The sequence below is a fragment of the Oncorhynchus keta genome, chromosome 34 (assembly GCF_023373465.1).
Source record: "Oncorhynchus keta strain PuntledgeMale-10-30-2019 chromosome 34, Oket_V2, whole genome shotgun sequence".
NCBI classification, from domain to species: Eukaryota; Metazoa; Chordata; class Actinopteri; order Salmoniformes; family Salmonidae; genus Oncorhynchus; species Oncorhynchus keta.
The window spans coordinates 58,890,560-58,903,024 of NC_068454.1; the positions used below are offsets into that span (position 1 = coordinate 58,890,560).

General features: G+C 44.3%; 1 protein-coding gene across 3 annotated transcripts in view; it reads right to left on the reverse strand.

Moving 5' to 3' along the window:
- Positions 1 to 12,465, reverse strand: part of LOC118367366 (sodium/hydrogen exchanger 1-like) — a 48,204-nt gene that overhangs the window by 8,698 nt on the left and 27,041 nt on the right. For all 3 annotated transcript variants that reach the window (XR_008090377.1, XR_008090378.1, XM_035750750.2), the window contains exons 3-10: positions 10,836 to 11,086; positions 7,958 to 8,175; positions 7,211 to 7,413; positions 4,765 to 4,854; positions 2,699 to 2,769; positions 1,729 to 1,905; positions 1,279 to 1,402; positions 653 to 754 (exon numbers count right to left, since the gene is read on the reverse strand). Coding sequence is in view for 1 of the 3 variants with exons in the window: in XM_035750750.2 (XP_035606643.2) it covers positions 653 to 754; positions 1,279 to 1,402; positions 1,729 to 1,905; positions 2,699 to 2,769; positions 4,765 to 4,854; positions 7,211 to 7,413; positions 7,958 to 8,175; positions 10,836 to 11,086 (1,236 nt within the window). In the remaining 2 variants the exon portion in view is untranslated. The remainder of the gene's footprint in view (positions 1 to 652; positions 755 to 1,278; positions 1,403 to 1,728; positions 1,906 to 2,698; positions 2,770 to 4,764; positions 4,855 to 7,210; positions 7,414 to 7,957; positions 8,176 to 10,835; positions 11,087 to 12,465) is intronic.

Genomic DNA, 12,465 nt, shown 5'->3' on the forward strand with positions numbered 1-12,465 from the left:
GATCCGCATAGTCCTCAGTCTAGTGTCCTCAGTCTACAGTGTCCTCGGCCCACAGTGTCCTTTTTAATCAAACAGTTCCATTTAATCAAGATGTTGCTTCCATTTTCATTACATAATTAGAGACGGATTAAATGCAAGTTGGCCTCCGGGCCACAAAGCTGCATAAATTAATCAGGATCTGATTGTGTCAGGCAATTTATGGACCACTGACTAAATCCATAATAGTTAGGCTGAATTAATGCGATTGTTTAAAAAAAAAAAAGTTTACAACTGTGAGTAATGAGAGAACTTTGTGTCTGGTTGTCTGTTGAAGTTCTGTCTATGTCTGGGGGAGGCTTAGCATGGCTTCCAAAACTGATTTTGCTACATTTCATTGTTTCATCCAGTAGAATAAATGTTTTGACTAAATCCAAAGAGCAGAGTTTGGCCATGTGGGCTTCCATCCTTAATCCACCCTCTTTCAGAAAATAGGCTGTTTGTTATTTTGGGGAGGATCCCTTGTATCTGTCTATTTATGTTTAGTTTGCCCTTGAGGGGATAAATACAGTTCTATTGAACTGAATTAGTGGAATTCCAGACTAAGTGAGCACAAAAATGGTGAACACAGTGTTCAATCTGGTTTAACCAGGCCAGGAGAGTCTGCTGGTCTTACCTTCTTCTCTAGCTCGATCATCCTCTGCTTCTTCAGGAGGAAGTCGTTCCATCCATCCTCGAAAGGATCAGCCACGAGAGTGTGTCGGTTGTAGGAGCGCAGCTGGAGGGAGAGACAACACACACAACACACACTATGGGACAGGAATGCTATAGAGCTAGGATCACACAATAATAATAATAATAATACACTTTTCAGGCACCAGAGTGGATCTGTTGTAGGAGCGCATCTGGGAGGAAGGAGAGACTAAACACATTCATTCAACTCGCACCACGGGACAGGAAGCTAGGACCACACAGCAACAATGCACACTTGTATTCATGAATGTGCAGGCTTATGTCTACTTTAGTACTATAATCTTAAGAGATTTAACGTTTGACAATACTAATGAGGAAATGGCAAACAAAGCAATGTGATGTATGCAAGCATGACTGAGACGCTATGGATAAATGGCAAAATTATAATATGTAAAATTGTCTTCTCTCTTCAAACAGAGTGAGCATCTGAATTCCTACATTAGTAGCTGAGAGCAAACCCCAAATCGAGAACAAACAGATCTGAGATCAGCTTTGCAGTTGCCCTCCTAATTAGCGGAGGGGGAAATCTGATCCTATATCAGCGCTCACCCTCTGGCGGGTCTTCTGCAGGTTACTCCTGAGGATCTTCCTGATCTCCTCCTCACGGCCCTTGGTGAACTGAGGCAGGGCCCGCTCTGCTACAGCGGGTGGCAGCTTCTTGGGCTGGATGTTCCTGGGAGAGAGGAAGGAGAAAAACAAGAGACATGTTGACTGTGGCTCTACGGATAACGATGGTTGATTTTGGCCATTACCAAGCTCTAACTCACTTAGAAATTACTTCCTGTAACACCCACGAGAAAGATTTCAGGCACTTTCTCCCATACCAGTTATTTACAGGAAGTAATTGCTAGTTCAGCCTCTTGACCTTCAAACCTCTCTGGTACTCGACACACACACGGGCTTACGAGGATATAGGCTAACGCAACAATGTGGAAATGGCTATCAAGTGTAGAGCTGGTGAGCTAAAAGGAGCTGGAGGGGGAATGAGGGAGCACTCACTGCATGGAGACCTGCGAGGGCATGGCGGAGGGCAGCTTGACGCCCCCGCCGCTCTCCACCAGCTCGATGGCCTGCTTGAACTCCATCTTGTGGTAGAAGGCGATGAGCTGCGGCTCCTTGTAGCGCTCGCCCGCTATCAGGCACTTCTTTATGTACTTCTTGTTGAAGCGGTTTAGCCTGCGGGGAGAGAAGGAGATCGGGAGAGACAAGAAAACAAGTCAACCTTGGAGCCTTTTTATCCCATTGCCTCCATTTCTTGCCCCTCTATATTACACAGCCATTACAAGCCTCATTAAACCCTTATAAAGGTTAATTGATGAAAAGCTCTTGAATATGAGTAGAGCACACACACACACACAACATTGGAGACAGTGCTGTTACTGGCAGGAACACACAGTGTGAAAACAGACCGCTGTAGGATGAGCCCAGTGTTTTCATCATAATGCTCTAAATCCAAGGAGGGACTCTACACTAGAGATCGATCCAGTTAGACAGTTATCGCAAAGCTCTAAAGTCTGTCTGGGAACTGGGTCGGAAGGTGAAATATGACAACTGTCAGGTGATACAAAAAAAATAAAAATATATTTTTTTAAATCAGCTTACAGAGCTGTCTGAACAAATCTTTACACGTGGTTCTCTTGAGAGAGTAACTGCCACATAAAAACATGATTGGGTTCAGGACAGTTTCATTGAAGGACAACCATCGGTTCTGAAAGATAATCCACTTAAGGTGCTACTGCCAACGCCTGGTGGATCGCAGCTTCACCGCCACGTTGCGGAGTTAGCCTTGGGATCTTTGTTAAATTCAAACAGAAGGCAATAGACTACTATGACTGGACTGTGTAATAGAAAGTTGTCACGGTTAAGGATCTTCAACCTAAGAGGTAATCAAATGTTTTTTAATACAGTGAAAAATATATATACAGCGCTCGTCACCGTGACCTTTTAAGTCCATCCTTTTGCTACGTACTTGTCTTTCCAGTGATGATGGCCGTAGTGTCCACAGATGTCCTCAATGCCAGTCAGCAGATGGTCCAGGAACTAGAAGGGGAGAAAACAACGTTTACGTCCAAATATTGTATCTACGCAAACCAACAAGAGAAGCAGATATTTGAAATGCTTTTTAAAAAGGTGAAGTGAAAAGTGTAACCAAGCCTAATCTGTTAGTACTTTTTGTGTTTCTATTACATGTAAATAGTATATTGTCCACATCACACAGGCCACCATTTTGTCATTTTTGGATTATCCCTTAAGTAGCCTTTTCCCCACAGAGATTCTGCTGCATTGCAACAGGAATAGAGAGAGCATTAGCTCTAGATGATGTCCATCACACTCACAGATTAAAGCAGAGAAATAGGCACTGACAGAGGACGTTCAGCCGGTGGTCAGTTTTGTTCCTGTATTTTGATTACGGCCACTGCTGTGACAGTTCTGCACAGGGACAGTTTGACATGCAGAGTTGCTATGGGAACACGCAGTTTGGTCATGCCACTGAATTTATTTCAATTCGCATCGAAAATCGACATGCATAGCAATATTTTCGGGCAGCGAAGGGACTTTCCTGACAGTCGTTTCTGCATTAGTTCTACCTCTGGTAGAAGAAAACGTCTCAATCTCTCACAATAGATGGTAATATTATAATGAAAGCCTCAGGCAAGGTGACACACAGTGCGTCAGGGTCAGCCCCTGGTGCCAACTAGGCAAGAGATAAGACTTTCTAAAGTAAAACAACGGCAACCTCAAATATCCATTCATCAAAACAACCTACTGAGCAATTTGTGAGACCACAAACACAATGGTTCTGACATTAAAGCCCCGAGGGACTCCATCGGGCTCTTAAGACACCCTCATCCACTCATCCGGTGCACTCCAGGAGTCCTAGAACCGCTCTGTTTATTTTCATCACTGCCATTTACATTGGAGAAGAAGCTATAAGCTGCTAACCAGGGCATCTAGCCTAGAGCGCCGGTGACTCATCGCTCCTCTGTGCACCAGAGAACCAGAGAAACCAGAGAAACAGAGCCCCGGAGAGACAGTGTGTGTGTGTGTGTGTGTGTGTGTGTGTGTGTGTGTGTGTGTGTGTGTGTGTGTGTGTGTACAGTACGTGCCGTTATTCTGTGGCTATTATTAGCAACAGAAGCCGCCGAGTGACGGTGTGCCGTGCTGCTCAGAGGTCACTCCAGGGCAGAGCGAGAATGATCAGTAGCATCGGAGGAAGCTCGGCCTACGCAGGGGGATTTCACTTGCCAATCTGGCACCCATGGTGGATGAGTCAGTGGAGACAGTGGAGAATGAGAGGACGGTCCATTGGGAGCCACGGAGCAATGCAGGACGTTTAATTAGTCGGGAGTTAAGAGGAAGCAGGGGAATGCTGCGTTCCATTATTAAAACCACCCAGCAAGGCAATGTCAGCAAGACAAAATATATTAGAAGATCATTCCATTAATGGCAGATAGGGGGGTGCAGAGAAATATTTTGCACTCAACATTTATTTATTTATTGTATTTTACCTTTATTTAACTAGGCAAGTCAGTTAAGAACAAATTCTTATTTTCAATGATGGCCTAGGAACAGTGGGTTAACTGCTTGTTCAGGGGCAGAAAGACAGATTTGTACATGTAATGACAGTACTGTAATCTGGACAGATACTTCATTTCAAAGTCAAATGGCCATCCCTCAGATTGAAATAACCAAATCATTCATTTAACCACAGCCATTAATGCAATAGCCCATTTTACAGGGCAAGCTGGTTAGACAATTACAGTGAACAACACTAGCCTTGCAGTGCAGCTTCAGTTTCTTGCTCTTGTACTGAAAATGTCATAACCTGACCAGGGCCTGTGGGCCTGTATTTATAAAGTGTCTCAGAGTAGCAGTGCAGATCTAGGATCAGTTTTGCCATTTGGATCCTAAAATATCAGCACTCTTACTATATCCCAGGAGGAAATGAACTTTTCTGATGGGTGGTCCGGCTAGAGGAGCGGTTAGAGAAGGAGAGGCCAGGCTGTGAGGGGGTTGACGGGGTTTAAAGGTCACCTGGGTGTGGATCTCCTCATTGATGGAGCGCTTGGCCTCCTGCTTCTTCTTCACGGCCAACAGGTCCACCAGGGGTTTGATAGTCATGCCCTGCGAGGGTGAGGAGGAGGAGAGAAAGAGAGAAAGGGAGAGGTTACTAAGGTAACATTTGTGATCCTGACGCACAAATGATAAAATGTCCATCTTTAAAATCTACGCGACACCAGTGACCCAAGAGAAGCCTGTAATGTCCATTTCAACACCTTCCATTCGTGTGCATGGTGTTTACTCTGTCCCTTTCCTCAAAGTCACTGCAGAGAAGCACTGGCTGAGGGGCGACTTTCATGTCGTTTATTTCCACAGCTACTGTATTCTGTATCCATTTTGTGTATTTAGACAGTCAAGCAACATTTGCATTTAAATGAAGTTATGCGCAGGCGGTTGGTGGTGTGTGCATAAGGCCGTTCCATCCACGACTGAGGCATGCTGGGAAAAGGATTTCTCAGTGCTGGTTACAATACCATTTGGCATACTGGTTCTATCAATCTCTTTCATCCTGTTCCACTGTGTGTGTCCGTGTGTGTGTGTGTGTGTGTGTGTGTGTGTGTGTGTGTGTGTGTGTAGGCTTTAGCGTATCATTCTCTCTCTCATAAGGAGATTAAGTATATCTGGTTAACTATTATACCCTGAGTGGATGACAACAGACTCTGGCCCTTAAATAATACCCCTGCCAGCACGCACGCACGCACACACCCAATCCATCCCAGACTGCCAGCGCTGAGTGAAAAATGAAGAAGTCATTTACTGAAGACATTTGTTTCACAAAAGGCTTATAGAAGGCTTTATTTTAGTAGCTGCCATTTTGGGGATACTCTGCCAGATGACGAGTGTCCTACTGCTTCAGCATGCATCAACAGCTTCACTGTAAGATGAGTTTGCTCTGCAGGACTGGGGAATATCTGACGCGCAGAGCTTCAAACGGACAGCGTGTGTGTGTGTGTGTGTGTGTGTGTGTGTGTGTGTGTTTGTTTCAAAGTAGTAGCTCCAGTGACCTTGTGTCACACTAGCATACAGTGGCAATGGCTGCCAACAAACCATGAAAATCATTGAACACTTTAGGCCTTAAAATATACTAGAGACAAGAGGGCAACAGCACAATGTAGCAGCAAAGCAACCCATTTTGACCCAAAAGCACTCTGTAATATAGTCAACTTCCTATTAGGGCTGGGCGATATATATCGTGTGACGGTAGAAAAACATCTGTCATTTAATATTATGCTCTATCGTTTATTCCGTTGTGTCGGAAATCACACTCTTGACGGCAATATTTTTCGTCAATTGGACGTCGCTTTGCGTGTGGAAGGAAATTTGCAACACAAACAAACATGGAGGGGAGTGAACGTGACACAGAGCACGGAGACACGGAGTTCGTACCTAAAAGAGGGGCTACTTCGGTCACATGGACGTGGTTTGGGTATGAAAAGTCTGGTACGGAATAGAAAACTGTCCTCTGCAAAATATGCCGCAGGCCGGTCCCGACGACAGGCTCAAACACCACTAACCTCTTTAACCACCTGCGTAAGAATCATGTGAAACAGTGCGGAGAGAGTCTACCGATGAGACCCAGAAAAGTACAGTCAAGTGCTCAAAACAAACCCCCGACTCAGACGTTGCAAGAGGCTTTTGCCCGCGGCACACCATATGGTAAAGCATCAAGACGGTGGAAGGAGAGAACAGCTGCCGTTACAACTTACATCTGCAAAGACACGGCCCCAATATACACGGTCGAGAAACGGGGGTTTCGTGGGTTGGTGCTAACGCTCGACCCAGGGTACCAAATACCTTTTATTTGTTGAGTATAATTCAAAATGTAATAAGAAATAGGCCTTTTAGATGTGGTCGTTGTATATAAACTATTTATTCATCTAAATTTATTTTAAAAATGTGCTATATCGTCATATTATCGTTATGGGGATTTGAAATGACCTATATCGGATATGAGATTTTGGCCAGATCGCCCAGCCCTACTTCCTATATTTAGTGTTCACTCAGTGACACATTTGTATCTGATAGTCTTTAACTTGCCATAATTTAAAGAGTGCCTTCGATTTCATTATAAATCTGAAGACATAAGCAGAATTCGAGGGTTGCTAGCCAGGTACTAGCTCTTTTTGTGCCGTCTTGCCAACTCCTATGGTCATTGGCGTGGCAACCATGGCCGGCATGACAACTGTGGTCATTGGCGTGGCAACCATGGCCGGCATGACAACTGTGGTCACTGGCGTGGCAACCATGGCCGGCATGACAACTGTGGTCACTGGCGTGGCAACCATGGCCGGCATGACAACTGTGGTCACTGGCGTGGCAACCATGGCCGGCATGACAACTGTGGTCACTGCCGTGACAAGGTGCTTAGATAGCACAAATCAGATCAGGGACAAGGCTAAAGGACTTGCCCAGTACCCACCTGTACAAACACGGTGAAGAAGATTTCGGTGATGATGGCGGTGAGGAACATGGTCCTCATGGGGAAGAGGTCCTTGTCTAGCAGGTAGCCCAGGGAGAAGGCAATGGCCCCTCGCAGGCCACCGTAGGCCACAATGAACTGGTCCTTGGTGGTCAGCTTGACGATGCGGAACTTGTTGATGATAAAGGTAAGGCCCACCACGCCTTAGAGAGAGAGGGAGAGGGGGAGGGAGAGAGCAGAAGCGAGTCAACCTTCAAGGCCTTTTATCTGACTCCATGTTTGCTCCCTCCTTACACACAGACAATACCAGCCTCATTAGAACCTAAGAAAGGTCAAGGATTCCCTTTACAAATTGATCAAAAGCTTCTGAGAAAGAGGAGTAGAGCCCACACACTACATTGGAAACATTGGAACACACATTGAAGAAATATTTACGCTTCCTTTTTTTAGGGACGTGTATCTGACGAGTCTTGAAACCTGGGTTTCCTCGACGTGAGGACCAAGCAGAAATAGTGGTCTCATGACCTAACAAATGTAGTGACTGGTATTTCAGTCTGGCTCCAAGAATAACTTGCCCTTGTCAAATTGAGGATGTTAAAAATCTGTATCCTCTACTGAAACAACTTGATCAAATTATAACTAACTATGAGAAAGTTGAGCCGGTCACGTCATTTCTCTCACTATCTTTTGGAATCTGATGTAGAGACTGGTACAGTACAGTGAAGAAGGTGTCCGTGTCCGACTCACCAATGACACGTGACACCAGACAAAGGATGACGGTGACGGAGACAAAGGTCCAGTTCCAGGCGTGCGGCCCGGCCACCGTGGCCACGCCCAGGAAGATGAAGATGAGGGTCTCGCTCACGCTGCTCCACATCTTCAGGAAGTACTTGACGGTGGTGTGGGACTTGTGGGATATGTTGGCCTCCACGTAGGGTCGCATCACAGCGCCGCATGCAATCAGCCTGGGGGAAGAGAGAGAGAGAGAGAGAGCGAGAGAGAGAGAGAGAGAGAGAGAGAGAGGATGATTATAAATTTGTTCTCTGAGAAAGAAACCTTTTCTTGTTTTCCGTCATTTAATGTCTATTCTGAATTGTAGCATCTTAGAATGAAAACTCCAGACACAAGTACATTTTAGTATTTAATTGGAACTTAAAACTGTTCATTTACTGGCTGCACCTGGCGTAAGCTACGCAAGGTTCCCTGAGCCAGGAAATATGGCAGATATTTAAAGGGCTACGGATATCAGGAAGCAAACTCTATATAGTAACATGTGCATTTTGCTACTCCTGCTATAAGACGTGCTTAAGTGTCTACGTGACCAATACATTTTGATTGGATTTGATATTGATGCAATATAGTGATGTGGGGGGTCGTTACAGTTAGACGTCGCAATATTATTTCTGGACGATATTACATCGATATTTGACTCAGAGTATCGATTTTTGCTACTGTAGGTAGCGTTAGATGGTGCTAGTCAGTTGTACTTGCACCAAATAGTGGGCCAACATGTTTGTTTTTTAAACTTTTATGTCCCTGACGTGTTCAAAACTAGTTGTTTTCTCATGCCCTCACTTGTCTCTCTGCAGCCGACATATAGTGAGCAATATGTTTGGGAACATCCAATTGCCGTACCGGAAAGCAATACATATAGAATCGTGAGAGTCGCAAGACATATTCTATCAATACGTGATTGTGTTTACATCTCTTGCCTTGGTATAGGCTCAGATTATATAGGCTATGTCGTCGCACTCCTATCGCACAGCACTGTAGCCTACACATACTGTCAAATAGGTGACCGGTCTATTTACTTTCGAGCATTCTTGGCTATTGAATGAGCAGTTGGTAAATGGTAGTCTACTATTTGTTGTGTCGCGGGAATAAACCAGATGTCAGAAAAGGAGAGACATGTCCTGCCATAGGATTATGACTTAGGCCTATATGACAAATGTAAAATAAATAGGTTAAGACTACACGATGCTATTTGATCGCCTTAGCAACGGCAAAGGAATCCGTTTTATCATTAGGCCTACATTTGACCGATTTCTACGAGCCTACCAGTAAAATAATTCCTGTGCATCAAACACTTCCCTTTCCTCCAAACAATAAAAAAAAACTACATTTGCTTGCAGTACAATTAATCAACCATGAGAAGTTGTGCGTAAGTAATGTCTGAGCTGTACGTGGAGAAACATACACTTTCCCGTGAACCTTTGTGGGACAACTGAGCACGTAATGTCTTTTGTGCGCGCACACACTTTTGGTAAACGAGGCCCCATGTTACGACATGAATCAAACTACCTACATTGTAAATATAGGCTAAATTACATTCAAGTTCATGCTAATGACAAAGTTATAGTCTCGTACTTCATTGAAATGGCATAGAAAGTAGTCACATCAATTAAATTGGTTAAAAAAAACAATACAGTATAGATATATATATATATATATTTTAAAGTATTTACATGCTAAGAGAGCAAGTATTTCACGTATAGTAGAACCATTGCAACAAGGATACACAGTTTCCAAAACAAACTGGTGTAAGAGCTTATGAAACAAGGGCTCCATTTCCTCAGCTTGTTCCACGAGTTTGTTCCACGTGTGAACCAATGACTCAGTGTGATTGGACATACGGAACCAGAGTTAAGATGTGCACATCCACTCCCGCATTGCAACCACTTCTCTATTCCTCGTGTCTAGCGTGAGGCAACCCTCCTCAGTGACATTAAGGGCAGCTAGCTACCTCATTCCCTTACACAACACACTGCAGCTGTCCATCATTCCGCTCAATTTCACTCTGGGGGGGGATCTCATATACAAGCACTGGACAAAAAGCACCATATACTAATCCAAATCCTATTTAGGATGGAAGGCACAGACAGAGTGCCAACAGGCCTGGGAACAGATTGTCCTACAGTCCTACCATTGGTCCTGTAAAACACACCGACAGGAAACTCAATTCATCAGCAGCACCGATGTTTATGATCCATATTCCATACCTCGCCCCCTTTTAGGAGACGAAAGTGGAAGAGAGGAAGGGAGATGAGAATGATATGTATCACAGGAGGTGTTCGGGCCAGAGGCGTGACAGGGGGCTGTAAATTGAGCGTTGTATCCCTGCTCTGGGCTGCACATCCGTTGGCCTGTCACGACATGGGAGTGAGTTACTGACGTTTTGATAGAATTCGTACAGACGTCCTTGGCTGGGACAGACCCGGTTACATTTGATTTATTTGACCATTTAGTCAGGAATATTGCTAAGAAGCTAAGAATCTAATTCAGTGTTCACTTTATGAGTGAGATCTTTTTCCAAGGAAACGTAGAAGATAATGCAGGGATTAAACATGGTCATACTTTTCCTTTAGCTAAACACAGAATCAATGGTGTTGATGGACCAGCCGGACAGGTTCAAAAGGTCACGTATCACAGCCACTCTGTCAATGCATTATAAACACTAAACCAGCCTAAACAGAACTCTCATAGAAACCTTTTTTTATTCTCAACAATATCTATGATTCATGACCGAGAAACTCATAAAACCTTGGCCACTAGAAAGATTGTGTGTATGTGTGTGTATGTGTCTGTCTGTCCGTGAGAGTGTGTGTGCCCCACACTCCCTACTTACGCCATAATTCCAGACAGGTGGAACATCTCGGCCGAGAGGTAGGCCATGTAGCTGTAAACGAACACGAAGAGGGGCTCGATGACGCGGGTGTGCGAGGTGAACCGGGAGGTGAAGGCCGCCAGGATACCGTAGATGGCGCCCACGGCGATGCCGCCCAGCGACACAATCAGGAAGCAGATGACCCCGAGGACCACGTCCATCAGCGTTACCTCACCTGCGCCAGAGTACTCCTCAAACAGGTGGTATAAGACCTAGAGTGGAGGGGAGGGAGAGAGAGACCTTCGAGACATGGCTCAAGTGTACAGAGAATAACAGAGCCCACGCCCGAGTGTGCTCCTCAAACAGGCGGTATAAGACCTACAGAGAATGGAGGGGGATTTGAAAATAATCTAAAATAAACAACTGGTTTGGATTCCGTTGGTTAAAGCATGGTGCTAGCACGCCAGGGTCATGAGTTTGATACCCGCTGGGGCCCCTTTAAAAATGCATACACTCCCTGTACTGTGGATAAAAGTGTCTACTGAGTGGCATAAAAACCTGCAGAAAAGATAAATCAATGTTCCCAATCCCTCGTGGACAGATGCACTCAACATAAATGGTATCATAGCAACAGACTGGGATGCGACAACTAACAAGGAACTTTATTCGGGGGGCCCTGATTTTTCTTCACTGATCTTCACTTTATTCGGGGGGGGGTATGGCACATAGACTTGCCCAAAACCTACACCCTACTTCCACTCTTCCATGATCTTTTACAACACATCTGCCCTCAGAACTTAATCAAGCATATGACGCAAAAAGTTGAGGTTTTAGTTCTGGGTTTCCAAGATGAAAGTTTTTACAACATGTTGTCCTGGTATTGCAAATAAACTGAACATAGCAGAACAATTCTGCACACGGGCGCCTGTCTGCCCCACAATATTAAAATGGTTCGGCTGAACTATTGTTCATTTAAGTCTCATGACTCCAAGGCTATTTTAAGTGAACTGGTCCTATCAAAACAGTCAGTGTGTGGAGACAGTATAATCAGTAAATATAGCAACAGGAACCACTGTGCATCACAATATATTCAGAATATATTCCACACTATGCCACACTTAATCAAAGCTACTTACAGAACAGTAGTGTATTTTTAGTAGGCCTATGTGATGCCTGCTTAATGCAAGGACGCAAACAGTAAAAGAAAACAAAACTAAATGTTTTTTCTACTTTATATTTTCAATGACCAACCCATAAGAGAGAGATGGTCCATCTCACAACTGTTTCAGAGGAAAGAGAAGGAAGTCATGAGAGAAAATAATTGAAAATAGATTTGGCCTCTGGTGGCCCACTAAACTGGGCCAGCATTCGCACAAAAGGTCACAAAAATCAACAAAAACCTAACCAACCAATCACTGTTGAGGAGCTAAATGTTAGGTAGAAGGTATGAATTCAATATCCAGTGACAGAAGTATGGTGGGATTTTCCTAAAAGACTAGGCCCAATTCAAAAATGAGGCTAATTTGATACTAGGCTATTCTGATTTCTTGTGCCAATAAGAACACGATCAACTAACAACAGAGTCCTCTTCATCTGGAGGATGAATGTAGCCTACTTCTGAAAATATAGTTTGGTTTTATTATATTGTACT